This window comes from Esox lucius, chromosome 12 (assembly GCF_011004845.1).
Source record: "Esox lucius isolate fEsoLuc1 chromosome 12, fEsoLuc1.pri, whole genome shotgun sequence".
Classification (NCBI taxonomy): Eukaryota; Metazoa; Chordata; class Actinopteri; order Esociformes; family Esocidae; genus Esox; species Esox lucius.
This window is the reverse complement of record NC_047580.1, coordinates 34,937,479-34,962,111: the sequence shown is the minus strand read 5'-3', so window position 1 is coordinate 34,962,111 and position 24,633 is coordinate 34,937,479. Positions and strand designations below refer to the sequence as shown.

Below are 24,633 nucleotides of genomic sequence, written 5' to 3'. Positions count from 1 at the left end.
GTGGGTCAGGTGTGTTCTGTCAGTTGTCTACCTGTGCCGATGTAGTAGCAGGTCTTGTGCATACGTCCGATGAAGAGCTCCAGGCCGATGATGGCGTAGATGATGATGACGAAGAGGACCAAGAGGGCGATGTGAAGGAGAGGTAACATGGCCTTCATGATAGAGTTCAACACAATCTGCAGACCTGAACACACACACACACTGGTCAATATACACCCCACACACACACACACTGGTCAATACAAACACCACACACACAAACTGGTCAATATACACACCACACACACACGCTGGGCAATACACACACCACACAAACACACATTGGTCAATACAGATTCCACACACACACACACATTGGTCAACAGACACACCAAACACTGGACAATACACACACCACACAAACACAGACACATCGCGCAGTTGGGATTAGTCATGGAACTAAACATGTTCCCTGTTTAAATGATGATGAGGAACAGAATGATAAATGTTAGCATAGGGGAGCCTCACTACGGCCAACTAACATGTTGTCGTGCGGTTGAGTGTGCCACTGAAACTGCAAAACAAGAACAAGGAATTTGATCGTTTGTGCGGCACGTTTCTCAATAACGTGTTATTGCAAAAATACGGTAGACACTTCAATAACACGAATGTCAATCGACATCCAAAATACCGACTTGTAGCGATTTAACTGGTGAGTAAATATTTTGAGCGGAAGATGTCAGCCTCAGTCTGTGAACCAGGGACTGATGTCACACTTCAGAGAGGTACAGAAGAAGTCATTTGTGAGTCAACATTCCTGTTGACTTTGCCAATAAGAAGTAAAAAGTCACAGCTTGTTTAAACCTGGGGTCATCACCGCCTGGTCTGTGTGTGTATGTGTGTCATGACGTGTAAGTTTGCATGTCTTTCTGCATGTGTGCATGCGTGTGTTGGGACTAGAGCCCTCAGACATGTTCATGTAGCATAGTGGCCTTGAGAGTCAAAGTGAGTCAAGTCCCTGTGCAGGAGACTCTGGAGGGCTTTGGTTAGCAGTGAACAGTGGAGAACACAAGCAATAACACAACTGAACAGAACCGACCATTCAACGTTACCAGAACGCCACAGTGAACCATGGAGAACACAAGCAATAACACAACTGAACAGAACCGACCACTCAACGTTACCAGAACGCCACAGTGAACCGTGAAGAACACAAGCAATAACACAACTGAACAGAACCGACCACTCAACGTTACCAGAACGCCACAGTGAACCGTGGAGAACACAAGCAATAACTCAACTCAACAGAACCGACCACTCAACGTTACCAGAACGCGACAGTGAACCGTGGAGAACACAAGCAATAACACAACTGAATAGAACCGAACATGCGACATTACCAGAACGCAACAGAACACAATAAACCATGCTATACAACAGGAAGCCTTCCGAACGGAACAGAACCAACCATGCAAATGCAACTAGAACCCGGTGAAACAGAACAGAACCAAACACATATCATGAGTTGAACCCTGCAAAAAAGATATCCAAACAAAATACCCAGCACATGCTGCAACACACATCCTTTCTTCACACCACCAGAACTAATCAGACCTGTGCCAGTCTCCTCTTTAATGTCATGGACTATACTACCGCTAAACAAGCCTCCGTGGATGTACAGAACACACGCCAGCCACAACTCACTGGGAACTCCGGAGACGAGCCGCAGTGGCCGGAGAACTCTGAATGCTCGGAGGGCTTTGACGTCCAGACCGCCAGGCTTCCCCGGGACGTGGTGAGTCGTCGCTGCTTCCCCTGTGGCCTTATGGGTCATCGTCTCCAGGATGACACTGAACAGCCTGGAACACACATCACAACATCACAAGCCGACACGTTCCAATGAATGACTGGACAATGGAGGACATGTCTACCATCCACGCAGGCTGGGAGTCAGCTAGCGTGCTCTGTGGGCAGCGATATTAAGGTCACATTTCATTCACATTGTTTTGTTGTTGTTGTCACTGTGCATCAACCTTGTGGTTTCAGACTAGGTGTCTGTAAAAGCACTTTGTAACTGCTGATATAAAAAGGCTTTAAAAAATTAATTTGATTCATTGATTGAATAAATGAAGATACAAGAGACACCAGACAGACTGAGAGAAAGACATGGACAGATAGAGAGACACACACAGAGATAGTGAAGATAGAGAGAGACAGGCAGAGAGGGTAAAAGGGAGGAGAGAGAAAGGAAAGGAGAGAGGGAAAGACAGAGAGAATGACAGAGGGAGGAGAGAGGAGAGAGAGTGAGGAGATCGAAGGGAGTCTGGGTCAGATTATGAGACCAGGGAGGGACTGAGAGACATTGACCGCCATATCATTCTAGAGCCAGACAATCCATAAGAAGGAGAAACATGGATGGAAAAGGGGAGATATTGGCAGGAGGGGTGAGAGATGGATGAGAGAATAGAGGTTGAGATGAATGGAGAAGGGGTGAGAGATGGAGGAGAGGATGGAGGTGAAGAGATGAATGGAGAAGGGGTGAGAGATGGAAGAGAGGATGGAGCTGAAGAGATGGATGGAGAAGGGGTAAGAGATGGAGGAGAGGATGGAGGTGAAGAGATGGATGGAGAAGGGGTAAGAGATGGAGGAGAGGATGGAGGTGAAGAGATGGATGGAGAAGGGGTGAGAGATGGAGAGATGCTGACGTGGATCAGGGCTTGTTCCCTACTCTGCTTCCTGAAGTCAACCATCATGTCCTCGGTTTTACTGATTGTGTTTTACTGATTGTGTTTTACTGATGGTGTCGATGACAACCAGAAACTACGACGTCGGTCTGCAGGAAGAGTGTAACAGAACAGCTCGGTGGCAGGAAGTGTGTAACAGAACAGCTCGGTGGCAGGAAGTGCGTAACAGGACAGCTCGGTGGCAGGAAGAGAGTAACAGAACAACTCAGTGGCAGGAAGAGTGTAACAGAACAGCTCAGTGGCAGGAAGAGTGTAACAGAACAGCTTGGTGGCAGGAAGTGTGTAACAGAACAGCTCAGTGGCAGGAAGAGTGTAACAGAACAGCTTGGTGGCAGGAAGTGTGTAACAGAACAGCTCAGTGGCAGGAAGAGTGTAACAGAACAGCTCAGTGGCAGGAAGTGTGTAACAGAACAGCTCGGTGGCAGGAAGTGTTTAACAGAACAACTCAGTGGCAGGAAGTGTTTAACAGAACAGCTCAGTGGCAGGGAAGAGTGTAACAGAACAACTCAGTGGCAGGAAGTGTTTAACAGAACAGCTCAGTGGCAGGGAAGAGTGTAACAGAACAGCTCAGTGGCAGGGAAGAGTGTACCAGAACAGCTTGGTGGCAGGAAGAGTGTAACAGAACAACTCAGTGGCAGGAAGAGTGTAACAGAACAGCTCAGTGGCAGGAAGAGTGTAACAGAACAGCTCAGTGGCAGGGAAGAGTGTAACAGAACAGCTCAGTGGCAGGGAAGAGTGTAACAGAACAGCTCAGTGGCAGGGAAGAGTGTAACAGAACAGCTCAGTGGCAGGGAAGAGTGTAACAGAACAGCTCAGTGGCAGGAAGAGTGTAACAGAACAGCTCAGTGGCAGGAAGAGTGTAACAGAACAGCTCAGTGGCAGGAAGAGTGTAACAGAACAGCTCAGTGGCAGGGAAGAGTGTAACAGAACAGCTTGGTGGCAGGAAGTGTGTAACAGAACAGCTCAGTGGCAGGAAGAGTGTAACAGAACAGCTTGGTGGCAGGAAGAGCGTAACAGAACAGCTCGGTGGCAGGAAGAGAGTAACAGGACAGATCTGTGGCGTCAGCTTTGGAGCGACAGTAGAATGTGTTGCGCTCGTCTCGGGCATCAGTACACATCGCACTGGCAAGTAACGATCAAGAAGTTGGTCGAGAAACGCGAAAACATGGAGTTGTATTGACTTGTCTCATATGCATCGACAGATAGCAATGGGGTTGCTTCAGGGTGACACTGAATGCTTCAGTGTCGGCTTCCAGCAGGATCTGTTTCTCTGTCTATCCAAGGTCAATAGGAGGTACTAAGACTTATTTTGTTGAAACAAAAGAAAAATTTCGCTACACATTTTCAGTCAACTAAATAGACAGGGGAGCAGATACATTGACATAAAGTTGAAGAGAGAGTTTATTTACCCCACAATGACAATGACAAAGTCAAGTAAGTTCCAGCCGTTGCGTATATAGGAGCTGGGATGCATAACTAATCCATATGCAAGGATCTTCATGAAGGTCTCGATGGTGAAGATGATTAGAAACACATACTCCACCTTTTCCTGAGGAAAGAATAAAATAAAAAGCATCACACAGTGTGGTTGTCACAGATGCCAAAATGATATAGTGTATGTATGTATATATGTATGTATATATGTAAATATATAGTGAAAATAACAATAGAAAATAACAATAGCAATATGTACAGTCAACCCGGGAAGGTTATTTTTATATGAAATGTTTGGGCAACAGTATTAGCAGATATTTTAGTAAAGACGTTATTGCATGGTCAGGACGACATGACTAAGTGCTTTTCTTTGTCACAACACAAACACCCGTGGTGTAACTGTTTAGACATACAAGGTATCTGGCCAAAACACCACAGCTAAGACTTGTCCTGGATGCAGCGCTTAGCCGTGGTATATTGGCCATATATCACAAACCCCTACAGATGCCTTATTGTGCTTATAAACTGCCTGCTAACATAATTGGAGCAGTAAAAAGTAATGCTATGTCATACCTTTGGTATATAGTCTCATACCACGGCTGTCAGACAATCAACATTCAGGAATGAATAACAGCAAAATGCTTGGTGGAAGTGTTTCATTGTTCTCAGTGATAATATAAACCAGTCATAAATATCAAGACTGACTGGGCGATCCAAACACATTCAGTACCAACCCTCATCAGAGTGCCTCCCACAAGTACCATCTAAAACAGACCTGGGCAAGATAAAAAAGAAAACTATTGACAGGAAAATATTTATTTGCAGATGTCGTAGATAAAGCAACTTGCTTAATATGTTACGCTAACGTTACAGTTTTTAAAGAGTACAATTTGCAGAGGCACTTCCTGAGCAAGCATGCAGCGAAATACAAAAACCGTCACCCGATGCTACAATTCAACGAGTCCAAGCGCAGATGCAGCCTCACTGATGAACATCTTGCAGCAGTACCGCACAATTCTTCAACAGAACCGCACATTGCTTCAACAGAACCGCACAATTCTTCAACAGAACCGCACATTGCTTCAACAGAACCGCACACTTCTTCAACAGTACCGCACATTGCTTCAACAGTACCGCACACTGCTTCAACAGAAATGACTCCTGACTTCACCTCACTTGTCTACGCCCATACGAGGTTCTCCTGTTCATATTATACGAGCATTTGATTTGAGTGAAAATCTTGAGAAGTGATTTCATAGACTTATGTCTGCCCTAATAACTATTATACCTATATAACTGTTATACACTATACCTTATGTAATGTAGCTTACTCTGTTGAGTTGAATGTTAAGTATTAAGGCAAATATGTGTTGCAACATTTCAGTTGAGTAATAACACTAAAAAGGGATTTTTAAGCCCTGCGCCTGCCATAATAGCAGTTGTTAACAAAAAAACTAAAGAAAAACATTGTTAAAGTCAATTAAGTTCAATTATGAAAACGGTGTTGCATGGAAAATAAATATGCATAAATATAATATGCAAGTTAACAGAGTTAGCTATGTTGTGTGTTTTTTAGGCATGTTGGTTAAAAAAGTAATCTGGCCCACGATGCTCTCTGGCATTTTCAGTGTGGCCCCCCAGTGAAAGATATTGCCCACCCCTGATCTAAAAGGTCCCTCAGCTGGCCCAGGCAAAGTGTCCAACCAGACCAAATTTGTTGGAATAAGACACGTTATGGACACAATTTGATGTAAAACCTGTTCCTTTGGATAGGACCTCAGTGTCTCTGGAATGTGTCCTTTTGAATCCAAGCAATGCTTTCTCTAACTTTCCTGGCATCCTGTTTAAACCTTAGGAGGACGTGGCCTTGGACCATGTCCTGGGACTACCTGGTCCAAAGGACCCATGGCTGTCCCTGTCCAAGGTCCTCCAGGTTATGTTGCAGATCAAGTTGCTGCCTGATGATTCCTGCTACCACTGCCCTCACCCCACCCGATTGTCCCTGATTGTCCCTGATTGTCCCTGTCCTTGTCCACCTGGTTATGCAGCTGACTTGAATTCTGTTTAAAGACTGAACGCAGCCCGCATGCATATAATTAACCTGCTTGTCATTGCAAAAACACCAGATGTGGCCAAAAAGTTTACGCACTCTAATAATCTTCACCAGGCACAGCCAGAACAGGACTGGCCCCCCCTCAGAGTCTGGTTCCTCTGTGATTTCTTCCTAAATTTCAACTCTAGGGAGTTTTCCCGAGCCATTGTGCAACAACCCTGTCGTTGTTGCTCTTTGGGGTTTCGGGCCGGGTGTCCGTAAAAGCACTTTGTGACAACTGCTGATGTAAAAAGGGGCTTTATAAAATGCGTTTGACTGTTTGATAAAAAAAGAAAAATGAGAAAGAAAAGGTTAATACAAAATATAATCTTCAAAATGACAGTAAAAATGTACAATGACAACAGGAAACACAGGGTAAAATCCAAGTATAAACTGTAGATATTCATGTGGACAGATGTCTGTATCCTAACACTGACACAGACATTTATTATATACCAGGCTGTAGCACAATAACATCACTCTGCGTTACATAAGGAACCCACTGTATCTCACACTAATTACATTCAGCATTGTAACTGTAACTGCCTTGTACATATTACTGTAATAGTAATGCCTGCTATGTAAGTTTTACACTCTAATGTTTATGACTGTCTGGCACGTTTACTGTAATAATTATGCCCACCTGGTAAGTGTTACTGTAATAATTATGCCCACCTGGTAAGTATTACTGTAATAATTATGCCTACCTGGTAAGTATTACTGTATTAATTATGCCTGCCTGGTAAGTATTACTGTAATAATTGTGCCTGTGTCAGGGCCTGGCAAGGGTGCCTCTAGGCATCTCTGTGCTCCTCTTTTGATTGTCCCCAATTAGAGGTAGCTGCCCCGTGTTGCCTCTGATTGGAGACCCTGTCCTTTCTGTCCTTTGGTTTTGTGGATCATTGTTTGTGCTCTGTGCCTTAGTTCGCGGTTGTGCCTCTCCTTTTATTTGTTGTTTTGAGTCGCCCCAAATAAAAGGAGGTTTTACAGCTCTGTGCCTCGTGTCCAGCCACTCGACCGTGACAGCCTGTCTGGTACGTATTACTGTAATAATTACCGTAAACCTGCCTGGTGTTTTGTCATACCATTTAATAATACAGGAGATGGCAATAAAAAACTGGCTTTTAGAACAGCTGCACCCCAAACCCCATCCCCAGTCCAAGCCCCATTCTCAGTCCCACCTCCAATCCCACCCTCAGTGGCTATTTGAGGTGTAGAACTACGTCATGTGTTGTACCGACACAAATTGAACAAATGAAAGACCCAGTGGACTAGGGGTGTCCAGATGCCACTGCCTCCAGAGCACATGTCTTGCTGCAACATGGGTTTAAATCCGGCCCACTGCCTCCAGTGCACATGTCCTGCTGCAACATGGGTTTAAATCCAACCCACTGCCTCCAGTGCACATGTACTGTTGCCACATGGGTTTAAATCCAGCCCACTGCCTCTAGTGCACATGTACTGTTGCCACATGGGTTTAAATCCAGCCCACTGCCTCTAGTGCACATGTACTGTTGCCACATGGGTTTAAATCCGGCCCACTGCCTCTAGTGCACATGTACTGTTGCCACATGGGTTTAAATCCGGCCCACTGCCTCCACTGCACATGTACTGCTGCAACATGGGTTTAAATCCAACCCACTGCCTCCACTGCACATGTACTCCTGCCACATGGGTTTAAATCCAGCCCACTGCCTCTAGTGCACATGTACTCCTGCCACATGGGTTTAAATCCAGCCCACTGCCTCTAGTGCACATGTACTCCTGCCACATGGGTTTAAATCCAGCCCACTGCCTCTAGTGCACATGTACTGTTGCCACATGGGTTTAAATCCAGCCCACTGCCTCTAGTGCACATGTACTGTTGCCACATGGGTTTAAATCCAGCCCACTGCCTCTAGTGCACATGTCCTGCTGCAACAACAGTTTAAATCTGTCCCACTGTTCTTTCACCCAAAAACTCTCTCCTCAATCTCGTAAAATGAAGCATATCACTCCCGAAAAAAATAATTGTAAAAAGAAAAATGAAATGCACTGAACCATTTTGATAGACTATTGTATGTCTTGTGACTTTGTTGTTCTGGGTAAGTAAAACATCACCTGTAACTGTATCACAGGCATGTGCCTTTGGTAGCTTATATTGTCAACCACTGACTGAAATCTCTGATGTGTTTATACTAGTGAACACGCTCCACTGTGAGAAGAGGGGGAGGGAGGGAGTGAGGGGGAGGGAGAGAGTGAGGGGGAGGGAGAGAGTGAGGGGGAGGGTGAGAGTGAGGGGGAGGGAGGGAGTGAGGGGGCAGGGATAGAGAGATGGAGAGGTGGCTGGGATGGAGAGGCAGAAAGGGGATGAGGGGGAGGAGAGATAGAGCGTAAGCTGCTTATCAGGACCCAGAGCCCCTACACTCAACTGGCAGAACGCAGCCTGGATCCGTATCTTTTTAAATTTAGTCGGGATTTGACCCCTGGTATCACCGTGACTTGCAGTAGAAACAGTGAAGTTTAAACCTGAAAAAACACTTTGCCCAGCTCTGTGCAAAATGTTGACAATTGCAAGAAAATTGCTCTCCTCCAGCGAGAGGGGTGTTAGCAGCAGGAACTGTTAGGGACTGGATGCTTTGCATGGAGAGGGTTTGTTATTATGCTGATGAATGTAATATATATTTGAAATATATTTGAAATATTTGTGATCAGACCTTCTGAAAAAGTACAATTTTCAGTATTTCTCCTGCCCTCTCAAGCCTTTGCCCCCCTCTCTCTATCTCAACATGTCAGTTTCCACTTCTTCTTTTCAACTCTCCCTTTCTTTATCACCAACAGATTCTGGCAACTTTCGCCCGTGACTACAACCAGGGGGAAACTCCACACATTCAGTTGATCAATCCATTTTTGATGAAGACATGTCCCTTATGGGGCACACGTCTTCAGAATGTCCTAACTGACCATAACAAACCAGGTTAAATCTAATTTCCTTGTAACCCACAATGGAGTTGTCCTGGGTTCCCCTGTGGGATATTTGTTGTTCATTCTGGATTTAAATAATATTTATATGCCTAAGAGAAACTGTCATTTTCATTTTTATATTGATGACTTAGTACTGTATGCTGCTGATGACTCTGTACGGTAGGCTGCTACCTCAACTCTTCATCAATCGTTAACACACCTGCAGTCAGATTTCCAACTGTCCTCAACTCTTCATCAATCGTTAACACACCTGCAGTCAGATTTCCAACTATGACAACATTCCCATTGGAAATGAATTTCCATGCTGTTCTCTTCCCAGAATCAAAATGTGGATGATCTCAACATCATCACCCTGGATGATTGTCATAGTTTTCCCTCCAACAAATACTTTGGGATTTTGGGTAGATGATAATCTGTCATTTTAAACACAGACTGCTGAGCTTGTAAAGAAGCTAAATATTAAAATGTGTCTTCTCAGCACATAAATTAAATTGTGCAAGCCACTGCAGTTACCTTTCCCACACATCATTGTGTTTTATGCATTTGGCTGGGTATCCCTGACTTCTGATAGGGCCAGACATTATTTGATGGGTAAGGATGTACTGGAATAAACATACTTACTATCTTATCAAACATTTAAATCATTACTGTTTTTGTAACGTGTGTGTGTGTGTACAACATTTCCATTTATGTTTTTATTAAAACAGTAATCCAGATCTTAGCTGTAAAAGAGACCCGAGTCTCAACTTCACTTCTCTCTAAAAATAAAGCTAACACATTTTTTTTTTAATGGTTTGTATATTTGTATATAACCTCAAAACATATTTGAAACTATTCTACTTTGGGTAGCTTCCTTTGGGTTTACTTGCCCTCAAAATCCCCCTCACATTAAGGTAAACTCTACTCGGATGGACCGTGACATGCCTTGGACAGGCATCCTAATTAGTGTGATGTAGTGTGTTGTTTGTTGTTGAGTCTTTAAGCTCTGTAATTTAATCTAGGTGCTGATCTGATCCTGTCTGTCTGACTGTCTGTCTGTCTGTTTGTCTGTCATTCTATCTATCTGTCTGTCTGTTTTTCTGCCATTCTATCTATCTGTCTGTCTGTTTGTCTGTCATTCTATCTGTCTGACTGTCTGTTTTTCTGTCATTCTATCTATCTGTTTGTCTGTCTGTTTGTCTGTCATTCTATCTGTCTGTCTGCCTGTGCCTGTCTCCTTCCCCGTCATTCTATTTGTCTGTGTCTGTCTGCCTGTCTGTCAGAGTCAAAGGCCTGACCCCTTCAACATCACAGTAACACAGTAACTCCATAGTTGTGCCAGCGCTGAAGAAATACCATGTTAGCACAGCGAGTAGAGAAGTGGGCTGTTGAACAGATTTATTAGAATCTTTTTATTGGATCAAATTTGAACGAAGCACTCAGAGCGGTTCTAATCCTCCGGGTGACATGGTAGTGTCCTGCTATGTCACCGAATGCACACGCTTCTGCCTTCACGCTGAATCCCCGCCAGGACACAGTCGGCCATTAGGCCAATGAATGATACCCAGAAAAGGACAACGCTTGGCTTCGCTTCTCTTACGCACACTCACCCCCTCCTTGTTTTGCGGTTCATGTTGTTTTGACTGCGTTTAAATAATATGTTTGTGACTTCTGACGAAACAACCACACAGACGCGTAGAAAGGGAATGCCTGGAGCCCAGTAGAGAGCAAATTTGGGAAACATTTTCCATCTTTCTGTTCTGTGTCACATATTGTTGCTCTGATCTAAGCCCCAGCTGGGGCCGTTCTGCCATATTGCATCTAGGCAGTGCTAAATTAAAACTGGGAAGGAGTGGATTATATTACAGCGAAGAATAAGTTTGTAAATAAGATAACCTAACATGCAGGAGTAAAAAGAAACATGAGAGGGGTCAACATGAAGGGAAAGCCAGGAATTTTCAGTCTCCACATTCCTCTCTTTTTGTCCTGATAACCAGATTATGTCTGCTTTTTGGTGACCCTTGTCAGAGTGGGGGGAACATTGTTGAAATCTGTATGAAATTTATACATTCATTATAAGAACATACAGTAACAGCTGTCCAGTAGCAATGAGATAATTTTCGTTCACTACATACTGGAGCCATAAGAAGAAAACTCCAGCACGCATCAGTTCTGTGGGTGAAAACACAGGCGATCAAGAGAGAACAGACAGACCTGTTCGTGCAGATAGAAAAGCAACAAATAATACCAAAACCCGACACAGACCCTGACCAAAACCCTGACCCAAACCCTGATCAAAAGCAGACCCAAATCCTAACCTAAACTAGACCCAAACTCTGACCAAAAACCTTACCCAAATCCTTACCCAAACCCTGACCAAAACCAGACCAAAACCCAGACAAAAACCTAACCCAAAATCCTGACCAAATCCAGACCAAAACCCAGACCAAAATTCTGACCAAAACCAGACCCAAACCCTGAACAAAGCCAGGTATGGTGACAGCCCTGGCTGTACCTAATCAAGAGGTATGGTGACGGCCCTGGCTGTACCTAATCAAGAGGTATGGTGACGGCCCTGGCTGTACCTAATCAAGTTGGTGGTGAGTGTACTTTCTATTGGACATTAGTTCACATGCTAGCAACCCATCAAAGTGATGAGGTGAACCATCTCTCATAAACTGTGGATTAGAAAATGTATCGTTACGGCAGTAGCTATGTTCTCCTCCCCCTCTTCCCTGCCATGTCAGTCAGGGCCTCCTCCCCCTCGTCCCTGCCATGTCAGTCAGGGCCTCCTCCCCCTCGTCCCTGCCGTGTCAGTCAGGGCCTCCTCCCCCTCCATCACCAGCTCCCTGGAGCCAATCACCACATGGCCTACTACTTATGTCATCACAGCCGTGGTAAAGGGAAGATCCTTTGGCACAGGTAATGTGGCGTGCAGATACGGTATTCCACAGGTAATGTAGCGTGCAGGTACTGTATTCCACAGGTAATGTAGTGTGCAGGTACTGTATTCCATAGACATGTAGCATGCAGGTACTGTATTCCACAGGTAATGTGGCGTGCAGATACGGTATTCCACAGGTAATGTAGCGTGCAGGTACTGTATTCCACAGGTAATTTAGTGTGCAGGTACTGTATTCCATAGACATGTAGCATGCAGGTACTGTATTCCACAGGTAATGTAGCGTGCAGGTACTGTATTCCACAGGTTATGTAAGTAACAGGTATTGTAAAGCAAACATAATGTAACATACAGGTAATGTAGCCATGTATCTGCCCATCCATCATCCACCGATCCACCCTGACTGACTGACTGCCTGGCTGAATGACTGCCTGGCTGAATGACTGATTTGCACATTAATTGGCTGAATGTGTAATACAACTAGCCACCCTGATCACTTTATAAGTACCGGTAACATTTCCAAAATTGTCAGCAATGTAGTTGGTCACAGCAGATGTTTAGATTTTTTAATCTTTATTTGTACATGATAGTCTGATGAGATCAAATATTTTTTCTCCAAATCAGACCGGTTTCAACCAAGATAGTAGAGGAATCAAATGCCTTTAGCATAGTGTTTGAGGCCTGAATATAAATTACATCACTGTAATCTAAGACAGACAAGAGTGTTCACTATTCCAGCTCTTTTCTATCCTCCCGAGAAAAACAAGCCTTGTGTCGATAATAAAAACCTATTTTCATCTTAAGCTACTTTAGCAGCTTCACAGAATGATTAGTAAAGGTCAGCTTGTCATCCAACCAAGATACTGGTACCTTTAGATTTGCCCTATGGAATGGTCAATCAAGATATCAATGACTTTGTTAACAAGCCGTTTCGCATTTGAGAATACCATTAATTCCATTTTTAGAACCAGCTTCAAATTGTACTGATTTTGCTGAAGCAGTCTGAGTTTTTTTAAAAGCCAGACTCACACTCCTGTTACTGAGTAGAGACTGGTATCATCAGCATTGATCTGAGTAGAGACTGGTATCATCAGCATTGATCTGAGTAGAGACTGGTATCATCAGCATTGATCTGAGTAGAGACTGGTATCATCAGCATTGATCTGAGTAGAGACTGGTATCATCAGCATTGATCTGAGTAGAGACTGGTATCATCAGCATTGATCTGAGTAGAGACTGGTATCATCAGCATTGATCTGAGTAGAGACTGGTATCATCAGCATTGATCTGAGTAGAGACTGGTATCATCAGCATTGATCTAGTTACTAGCTGTCTCAATATATCTTCCAATGTTGTTGCTATAAACAATATGACAAGAAAGCTAAAAGGGTTGATATATCTCCAAAATTCCAGGGATTTCTAAATTGTGGTTTAAGAATTCAAGATTTCCTACCAGAAATGATCAGAAAGATTCTGATCATTACTAAGCAGAGATACATAGATCCTTTCTTCAACCCAACTGAAACAGATTCTTTCTTTAACCCAGTTGAGAAAAATAGATCCTTTCTTCAACCCTGTTGAGAAAAATAGATCCTATCTTTAACCCAACTGAGATAGATTATCTATTTAAGCCATTTGAGATAAATAGATACTTTCTTTAACCCAGTTGAGATAAATAGATCCTATCTTTAACCCAGTTGAGATAAATAGATCCTATTTTTAACCCAACTGAGATAAATAGATCCTATCTTTAACCCAGTTGAGATGAATAGATCCTATCTTTAACCCAGTTGAGATAAATAGGTCATATCTTTAACCCAGTTGAAATAAGTAGATCCTATCTTTAACCCAGTTGAGATAAATAGATCCCATCTTTAAACCTGTTGAGAAAAATAGATCCTATCTTTAACCCAGTTGAGATAAATATATCCTATCTTTAACCCAGTTGAGAAAAACAGATAATATCTTTAACCCAGTTGAAATAAGTAGATCCTATCTTTAACCCAGTTGGCATAAATAGATCATATCTTTAACCGAGTTGAGATAAATAGATCCTATTTTTAACCCAACTGAGATAAATAGATCCTATCTTTAACCCAGTTGAGATAAATAGATCCTATCTTACACCCAGTTGAGATAAATAGGTCATATCTTACACCCAGTTGAGATAAATAGGTCATATCTTTAACCCAGTTGAAATAAGTAGATCCTATCTTTAACCCAGTTGAGATAAATAGATCCTATCTTTAACCCAGTTGAGATAAATAGGTAATATCTTAAATCCAGTTAAGATAAACTGATAATATATTTAACCCAGTTGAGACAGACATTTTCAGTTGTGCTGGTGTTGTACTCACCAGATCATGGTTGGTTGAGTTTGAGTCTTCCTCAGGAAAAGGCTTGGAGACCCCCAGGGCTATGCAGTTAGCAAAGATGGCCATCAGGATGAAGATGTCAAAAGGTCTGGAGAAGACAGGTCAAGGATCCAATAACCAACAACAACAAAACGCAGACAATCACTAGTATTTTCAACTAGTACTTCAGCTACTACTGGTAGAGCTGAATACTACTTCTAAAACTACTACAGCTACTACTACAACTACTACCACCCTCACTGCCACTATCACCACCATGACTACTACCACTACAATTACTACCCCTACTACTACCACCACTATTACTACTACTACTACCACTACTACCATCACTACTACTACTACTACTACTACTACTACTACAACTTTAGCTACTATTACTACAAGAGATACTGCCCATACTACTTTTACAACTATTACAGTTACTATTACTTTCGCGAATACTACCAATAATAATAATTATACAACTACTACTACTATCAATAATGATAATCATACTATTACTACTACTACTACAACTACTACTACAACCAATAATAATTATTATACTACTACTACTACTAATAATAATACTACTAACAATGTGACCACCCTCCATACTAAAATCAATTGTAATTAAATAATACATTGCAGTTAACTACTTTCCTACTCCTATTAAAGACCAATTAAACCCCTTTTTCTATCTCTTTCAATAGTTACTCCAGAAGTCTGCCCCAATACACCATTCCCTGGTATCTCTTCCCCACTCTCTGTTTACTTCTTCTCATCACTCAGCTCTCCTACTACCTCTCTGTCCATCTCTCTCTCTCTCTCCAACTCTCTCCATCACACCATCTCTCTGTACCACTCTACTCCTCCTCTAGCACGCTATCTCTGTCTCCCCTCTCACTTTCTCCCCCAAGCCAGTTAACAACCAGGCTCATTGGGCAACTGTCTTCTGTGAGCAGAACCCAAAGTCTGTGGGTTCGATTCCCAGAACAACCTACACCTACAAAAGCATGCATGCGTGAGTCACTTTGGGAGCAGCAGGTGGTTAGATCATCTGACCGGTAACCAAAACGTTGCAGAATTGAATCCCCAAGCTGGCGAGGTGTTCAATCTGTCCTGTCGCTGAGAAAGGCAGCTAACCCCAAATGCTCCGGTGTCACTGCTGTAAATGAGAATGTGTCCTCGGTCACACCTCGCTGCTGAGATAAGGGTAAAATAAATTGTATGAAACGTTTATAGGAAAGGATACTTCCACTCCACAATGGAGAGCGCGGCCCGGCGTATGGGGTTGTTGAGTTTCAGGCAGTACAGGGCCCTGGGCGCTCTCTGCACCTTGTCTGAGCCCTGCACCACTTTCTTAGGGTGATGGCTCTTCTTCCTCTGGGTCCCTGTGGAGCTGGTCGTAGAGTGGAGGGTGTCTGTTCTCTTCATCCGCAGACCTCCGTTGTCGTCCACCCCATCCTCCGTCCACGCCATGTCTCCTTTCTTCTCCCCTCCCTCATCCCCCTCTCTTCCTCCCTCCTCTTCCTCCTCCTCTTCCTCTCCTCCACCCTCCTCTCCTTCGTCAGTGTTAATGTATCCATTTCGGCCGTTGCCTGGAGAATGGGAGAGTGGAGGGAGAGAAAAGAGAGGGGTAGGACCAGACATGTCCTTCAGTTAGTAACAAGAGTATGACGTTTGTCTAAGTAAAACGTCATTAAATCAATGGAATGATTGTACTAAATGTAAAGAGTTAACAGTGTAATGTTCTAAATCCACTGAAAAGACTTCCTGATCACACTGCTACTGTGAGATTTGATCTGAACCCTAACCTCAACCCAGATCCCAACTCTCATCACATTGCTACTGTGAGATTTGATCTGAACCCCAACCTCAACTCAGATCCCAACTCTCATCACATTGCTACTGTGAGATTTGATCTGAACCCTAACCTAAACCCAGATCCCAACTCTCATCACATTGCTACTGTGAGATTTGATCTGAACCCTAACCTCAACCCAGATCCCAACTCTCATCACATTGCTACTGTGAGATTTGATCTGAACCCCAACCTCAACCCAGATCCCAACTCTCATCACATTGCCACAGTGAGATTTGATCTAAACCCTAACCTCAACCCAGATCCCAACTCTCATCACAATGCTACTGTGAGATTTGATCTGAACCCCAACCTCAACTCAGATCCCAACTCTCATCACATTGCTACTGTGAGATTTGATCTGAACCCCAACCTCAACCCAGATCCCAACTCTCATCACATTGCCACAGTGAGATTTGATCTAAACCCTAACCTCAACCCAGATCCCAACTCTCATCACATTGCTACTGTGAGATTTGATCTAAACCCTAACCTCAACCCAGATCCCAACTCTCATCACATTGCCACAGTGAGATTTGATCTAAACCCTAACCTCAACCCAGATCCCAACTCTCATCACAATGCTACTGTGAGATTTGATCTGAACCCTAACCTCAACCCAGATCCCAACTCTCATCACATTGCTACTGTGAGATTTGATCTGAACCCTAACCTCAACCCAGATCCCAACCTTATGACGTCAACACCTTTCACAACTGCAACTTCAGATTTGATGTCTTGATCACATCACCCCAGTAGAAAACTGAGTAACTTGATGAAAAATCCAGTAGTATTGTAATAAATTAGTGTCAGTACAGTCGTTTTCAAAAGCTGAAACCAAGACAGTCTCATGTTTTCCCCAGAACCTAAACCAACTAAGGACACACTCAGCTCGCAGCTACATGTAGACCCTTGAGAACCTAAGAACTCAGAGGGGATTGCTTCACATACACTCTCTGAAGAATGATGTGTAATCTAGACAGTGTGTATTAGTAAGCAGTGTCAGTAGTGTATTGTCAGTAGTCAGTAGTGTCAGTAGTGTGTTGTCAGTAGTCTGTTGTCTGTAGTCAATAGTGTGTTGTCAGTAGTCAGTAGTGCCAGCAGTGTGCTGTCAGTAGTCAGTAGTGCCAGCAGTGTGCTGTCAGTAGTCAGTAGTATGTCAGTAGTCTCTGTAGTGTGTTGTCAGTATTCAGTAGTGTCAGTAGTGTGTTGTCAGCATTCAGTTAAGTCAGTAGTGTTGTCCGTAGTCAGTAGCGTCAGTAGTGTGTTGTCAGCATTCAGTAAAGTCAGTAGTGTTGTCTGTAGTCAGTAGTGTCAGCAGTGTGTTGTCAGCAGTCAGTAGTGTCAGTAGTGTGTTGTCAGCATTCAGTAAAGTCAGTAGTGTTGTCAGTAGTCAGTAGTGTCAGTAGTGTGTTGTCAGCATTCAGTAAAGTCAGTAGTGTTGTCTGTAGTCAGTAGTGTCAGCAGTGTGTTGCCAGTAGTCAGTAGTGTCAGTAGTGTGTTGTATTTGGTTCCCGGTAAGGCAGCCGGGCCATCAGCAGGGTTAGAATGGTGATGTATTCTGCTGGAGAAAACCGGCGTATTGTAGAGAACAGCTGTGACCTATTTCTCTGGAGCCGAGAGGAGCACTGACTGAGAAGGCAGGGAGAATTGTGGGCCGTGGTTTATGTGTTAGTACCTGAGGATGCAATACTGCTAATACACACACTACTGATACAAACGGCCAACTGACATACACTGCTGACAGACACACTACTTACTGACACAGAAACACTGCTAACTGACAAAGACACTATTAACTGACACAGGCTACTCACTGACAAAGACACTGTTAACTGACACAGGCTACTCACTGACAAAGACACTGTTAACTGACACAGGCTAATCACTGACAAAGACACTGTTAACTGACACAGGCTACTCACTGACAAAGACACTGTTAACTGACACAGGCTACTCACTGACAAAGACACTGTTAACTGACACAGGCTAATCACTGACAAAGACACTGTTAACTGACACAGGCTACTCACTGACAAAGACACTGTTAACTGACACAGGCTAATCACTGACAAAGACACTGTTAATTGACACAGGCTACTCACTGACAAAGACACTGTTAATTGACACAGGCTACTCACTGACAAAGACACTGTTAACTGACACAGGCTACTGACTGACAAAGACACTGTTAACTGATACAGGCTACTCACTGACAAAGACACTGTTAACTGACACAGGCTAATCACTGACAAAGACACTGTTAACTGACACAGGCTAGTCACTGACAAAAATAAAGATCTGACACACACTGACAACTGACATATACTGCTAACTTACACACACAGCTAACTGAAGCAAACTGCTACAGACACTGTCAACTGACACAACTGCTAAATAATACAAAACTGATACTCGCAATACTGACACACACACACACACACACACACTGCTAACATATTATCCTTTTTTATTGAGAATTATTCATTATATGCAGTGGTGAGTCAAACACTGTTTTTACATTTTAATAATTGTTTTATTAATATTATTTTCACACTATATGCAACGTACATCACAATACATATTGTGTGACTTGTTAAAATAAATAAAATTTGATTTGATTTGACACACTACTGATACTGCTAAGTAAAACACACTGACATCCACATACACGCACTCACACACACAGTTAACTGGCATAAACACTATTAACTAACACAAACACTAATGACACATATAATGCTAACTGACACACACACTGTAAATGCTAACTGACACACCCAAAGCCAGCTGACAAAGAAAGTGTCGTAATGAAAGTGTACGAATACGAGAGAGAATCACATTCAAATAGCTTATTCTAGTACTATTTTTATCCGTGGTCCCGGGGCTGCATTAAGATTTAGGCAATCCTATCAGACAACGATATCACCGTGGTCAGGAAAGCCTCTCAAGGAGCATCACACTGAGCTGGTAACAGCAGGAGACACAAAAGTAAAATGTTCAATAAGTGGGAGCAATTAAGTTCCCAGTTCAGCGATGACAGGCGGCCCTTTAAATGGAAATGAGCTGCATGTCTTGTCAGCCACTGACAGCGTTTATGGAGGAAGCGGTCCGGATTGCTGATTGGGTGTTCCGTGTGCTCGTTCCATCACCTTTTGATCGGCGCTCACTTGGCACAGTGGGATCCGTTGCGGTACTCCCTGTTTTCCTTCGGGGCATGTTTCTAGTGTAACATGTGTGCTTTTGGAACAACAGAACAACCATACGACAGCACACATTCGAAAAGATGTCAGCTATGAATGCATAGATTCAAACTATGAAGACAGGAATTCAGTTAGATTCTGAGCGAAAGCATTTGGGTATAATACAGGGTTTTTTTATATTTACAGAGAGTTCCTTGAACTTCATGGCTTGGTTAATATATATATATATATATATATATATATATATATATATATATATATATATATATACAGTATCTCACAAAAGTGAGTACACCCCTGACATTTTTGCATATATTTGATTATATCTTTTCATGTGACAACACTGAAGAAATTAGACGTGGCTACAATGTAAAGTAGCGAGATTACAGCTTGTATAAGTGTAAATATACTGTCCCCTCAAAAGAACTCAACACACAGCCATTAATGTCTAAACCGCTGGCAACAAAAGTGAGTACACCCCTAAGTGAAAATGTCAAAATTGGGCCAAATTAGCCATTTTCCCTCCCCGGTGTCATGTGACTCGTTAGTGTTACAAGGTCTCAGGTCTGAATGAGCAGCAGGTGTGTTACATTTGGTGTTATCGCTCTCACACACCCTCATACTGGTCACTGGAAGTTCAACATGGCCCCTCATGGCAAAGAACTCTCTGAGGATCTGAAAAAGCCTAGGCTGTAAGAAGATTGAAAATACCCTGAAACTGAGCTGCAGCATGGTGGCCAAGACCATACAGCGGTTTAACTGGACAGGTTGCACTCAGAACAGGCCTTGCCATGGTCGACCAAAGAAGTTGAGTGCACATGCTCAGCGTCATATCCAGAGGTTTTTGGGAAATAGACGTATGAGTTCTGCCAGCATTGCTGAAGAGGTCGAAGGGGTGGGGGGTCAGCCTGTCAGTGCTCAGACCATACGCCGCACACTGCATCAAATTGGTCAGCATGGCTGTCGTCCCAGAAGGAAGCCTCCTCTAAAGATGATGCACAAGAAAGCCTGCAAACAGTTTGCTGAAGAAAAGCAGACTAAGGACATGGATTACTGGAACTATGTCCTGTGGTCTGATGAGACCAAGGTAAACTTATTTGGTTCAGATGATCTCAAGCATGTGTGGATGCAACCAGGTGAGAACTACAAAGACAAGTGTGTCTTGCTTACAGTCAAGCATGGTGGTGGGAGTGTCATGGTCTGGGGCTGCATGAGTGCTGCCGGCACTGGGGAGCTACATGAATGCCAACATGTACTGTGACATACTGACGCAACGCATGATCCCCTCCCTTCGGAGACTGGGCCGCAGGGCAGTATTCCAACATGATAACGACCCCAAACACACCTCCAAGACAACCACTACCTTGCTAAAGAAGCTGAGGGTAAAGGTGATGGACTGGCCAATCTTTGGGGCATCCTCAAACGGAAGGTGGAGGAGCGCAAGGTCTCTAACATCCAGCAGCTCCGTGAGGGCTCCAGTGGCAACCTATGAAGCCCGGGAGAACCCCATGTCGCAGATTTCTGGAAAATAATGGTGGCCACACAAAATATTGACACTTTGGGCCCAATTTGGAAATTTTCACTTAGGGGTGTACTCACTTTTGTTGCCAGTGTTTTAGACAGTAATGGCTGTGTGTTTAGTTATTTTGAGGGGACAGCAAATTTACACTGTTATACAAGCTGCACACTCACCACTTGTAGCAAAGTATAATTTCTTCAGTACATGAAAAGATATAATCAAATATTTGCAAAAATGTGAGGGATGTACTCACTTTTGTGAGATATATATATAACAGTCTGCGAAGCTCAAGGAACTCTACATAGACCTCCGAGAAAGGCTGGCGAAGGTTTTAGAATATGTTCCCCGGAGAAAAGTGGGTTCCATCTTTGCCATTGCCATGACAACGATCCCAATGGCCACTCCAGCAGAGCTTCTTCCGAGATGGGACAACCTGCTAGAAGGACAACCATCTCTGCAGCACTCCACCAACCAAGCCTTAATGGAAAAGTAACCAGAAGAAAGACACAACCTACCATCTGTAGGACCGTGAGGGCATGAGGAACAATACGATCTGGTCTCCTGAGACCAAAGTCAAGACAACGCTACACTGGCTTTGGTATAGGTCTGGGAATATCCTTGAGTGGCCCAGCCAGAGCCCAGACTTCAACACAACGGAACATCTGTGGGGAGACTTCAGATCATCTAATCCAATCCAACTGAACAGAGCTTGAGAGGATCTGTGAGGCAGAATGGGACACTGCCCGATTCCAGGTATGCAAAGCTAGTTGAGGCGTACCCAGGAATCCTCAAAGCTCTGAAGGTGTTGAATAAAGGGTCTGAACTCTTTAGTACACTGGACATGTCTCTTTTTTCCATTCAAATATCTAGCACAAATGACTAAAAACCTATTTTCGATTTGTTAATATTGGTTGGCAAAGCTACGAATTTGATAAATGATCAGTTAAGACTATAACAGAACAAAACGAGGCGAGAGTGATGGGGCCTGAATACTTTCCACAGTATGTAGTATATTCTTGAAGTGGGGGCTCCCCAACGAAAATGCGGCTTAGGGCCCGGAGAAAGATGAGAGACGGCCCTGTATACTGATGCAGCAATGCTGTTCTTAAGGATCTCCTTACGTTCTAGCACTACAATCCCTTCCATACTTTGAATCAGGTGCCTCTCTAGGCCACTCACCAGGATTGAGAAGCACTCATTGCTCTCCTGTTAGGTAATAAGTTGGTTACTAAACCAGGTAAACTCTGGTTTAGTATATCGTTTGGCACCCTATATTCCCAATATCGTGCACTAGTTTTGAACAGACCCCTAAATGCGCCCTGGTGAAAGAAAGTAGTCCACTAGATAGAAAAGGACGATGCACTCAATTAATTACAGACATTACAATAGGAAATGAAACAGTTCCACATGGCGGATCCTCGTGTCTTCTTCTTTATCATTGCATTAGACAATTGCAAATCTATTTGTCCCCTGGACGGCTGATGACGTCCATTATGTCGTGTATCTGGTGTCATCATTAGATTTATACCAGGCTAATTCAGTTCAGGCGTGGACGTGAATCAATTAAAAAGAAAACGGAATATAATATTGCCCATTTTACAAAGGTATTTAACCTTCTCTAAAATAGGCTAACTGTGGGGGGTGGGGGTGATCACTGTGAAATATCTTACTGTAATTATAACGTTAAATGATTTGCTCTTTGTTAACACAGCATTGAGAACTACAGATGACCGTCGGTTTGGTTGTCTGTCAATGTCAACGTGAGAAATACAGGCCACAAATGTTTGTGAGGGAAACAGCTGTCCACATCTGCCAAAAAGGTGACGTGCAACGAAATGTAGGTCTATAGTTTTGCTCAAACTATGCCAGAGACGGTCTACCTTTCACTCCTCTAACTGACATATGTACAGTCATTTTAGGTGAACAGTTTTCGGCAAATTCTGACCAAAATGAAGTCGACTAATAAATTAGAAAAAGTTGCGTTTCTGTGTATTGAGCCATTAGTCTAAACGTAGGTGCTTCGAAAGAATCAAACATTGTGTAGAAAATAAATAGTCCTAAGTGAAAAACAACCAGAATTCAAATGAAAATTACAGGAAAAAATTATTATAGGCTAGAGTGAGTTGACAAGGTTCTTACTTTTGCGATTGTCCTCATACATGTCGTGCATTTTCGCCTTCAGCTGATCGCAGAGAAATGCATTATCCTAAGACAGTTGTTCCACTACTTCAGTGTATATTTCAAGTTTATATCCCAATAAAAATATATCCAAGTTTACATGTTTGTATATCCAAAAGACAGACGAACTTGTTAAAATATTCAATTACTTTCCATTCCAAAATTATTTTCACAGTAAAACCATTTGAATATAAAAAGGAGTATAAAAAGGACAATCCAGTGATTTCAAAAAGACTAGTATTGCTTTAAAAAAATAAGAAAGATATTTGCAATCTTTTCAAATTAATCTCAGGACGTTGTTTCTCTCATGTCGCTATCTGTCTCCGCATTTAAACCATCAATTCAGGATTAAAGAAAAATTGAGTCGATTAAAGGGGACGGCAGCCCAGAAACTTATTAAAGGCAAGGACGCGCTCAGCGGCAGAAGGTTAAATTGTACGACGAGAAAAAATTCTGGGCTTTGAAGTCAGCTGATCTGTAGCCTAACACGGCAACAAAATGCTATTTATGCGCATCAATATTTAATTAATAATATGATTAGCACAAGTAGAGAACAAATAAGTTCTTAATCCATTATGGCTTTTTAAGCTGACATGTTTAATGTCAGTCTATGACCTCAGTTTTGATCTGTTATTTCTTTCCCTGAGCAAGGCACTCAAGCCCAAATTGTATTGCGGTAAATGAGAATCGGTTCTCAGTCAACTTATTGGGTAAAATAAGTGTAATTGTTTTGTTATCCAGGCTGTGGTGACCCCTCTCCTAGTGCACATGAAACAAGTTTAGACAAATATAAACAATTATTATTATTGTCACTATGTTATTTAACACATTTGTTTGTAAATAATTTCTCTGGAATCAACCAGGTCATCATGTGTATGTTAAGAAGAGCAGTTCTTTCTGTCTATTAAATATGGACTGAGATCTTGAGAAGAGATCCTACATAACCCACCTCCTTTCTTATCTGTACTGTGGTCTGACACAGAGAAGAAACTGGCAGCAGGACCATAATATTCGGTCTTTGTTTCAAATAATTATTTTTCAGGTTCTTTCATCTGTTATTAGTTTTTTTCTATTGTATGCTACCAATCGTACGCAAAAAAATGTATGACCAAATAAAATGCAAAGGACTAAGATTCTATTCTACAGTATCCTATTTCTTCTAACACAGTGAAGACTCAAAGACCTTGGCGTATCAAATGGCATTCTACTCATTATATAGTGCGCCAGTATCGACTGCTGTTCTATAAGAGATCATTTGAGTACACTATAGGGAATGGTGTCCCATTTAGAACAGAACAGCTGTACAGAATTCTACCGAGTGAAGCTCAAAGGTTCCGTTCGCTCGTCACTGAAGGTCACATGCAAATAGTGGCACGAGTGACAGGGCAGAGAACTAACGGTTCATGTTTGCCATCACA

At 42.8% G+C, this 24,633-nt stretch overlaps 1 protein-coding gene across 7 annotated transcripts in view; it reads right to left on the bottom strand.

The window, feature by feature from the left end:
• The window catches only part of cacna1fb (calcium channel, voltage-dependent, L type, alpha 1F subunit), a 59,830-nt gene extending 36,323 nt beyond the window's left edge, over positions 1-23,507 (bottom strand). For all 7 annotated transcript variants that reach the window (XM_034296022.1, XM_034296027.1, XM_034296023.1 and 4 more), the window contains exons 1-6: positions 23,177-23,507; positions 15,707-16,052; positions 14,452-14,557; positions 4,133-4,272; positions 1,684-1,838; positions 32-184 (exon numbers count right to left, since the gene is read on the bottom strand). In XM_034296022.1, the coding sequence (XP_034151913.1) occupies positions 32-184; positions 1,684-1,838; positions 4,133-4,272; positions 14,452-14,557; positions 15,707-16,052; positions 23,177-23,207 (931 nt within the window). In that variant the 5' untranslated portion in view covers positions 23,208-23,507. The remainder of the gene's footprint in view (positions 1-31; positions 185-1,683; positions 1,839-4,132; positions 4,273-14,451; positions 14,558-15,706; positions 16,053-23,176) is intronic.
• Between the last annotated feature and the right edge of the window lie 1,126 nt (positions 23,508-24,633).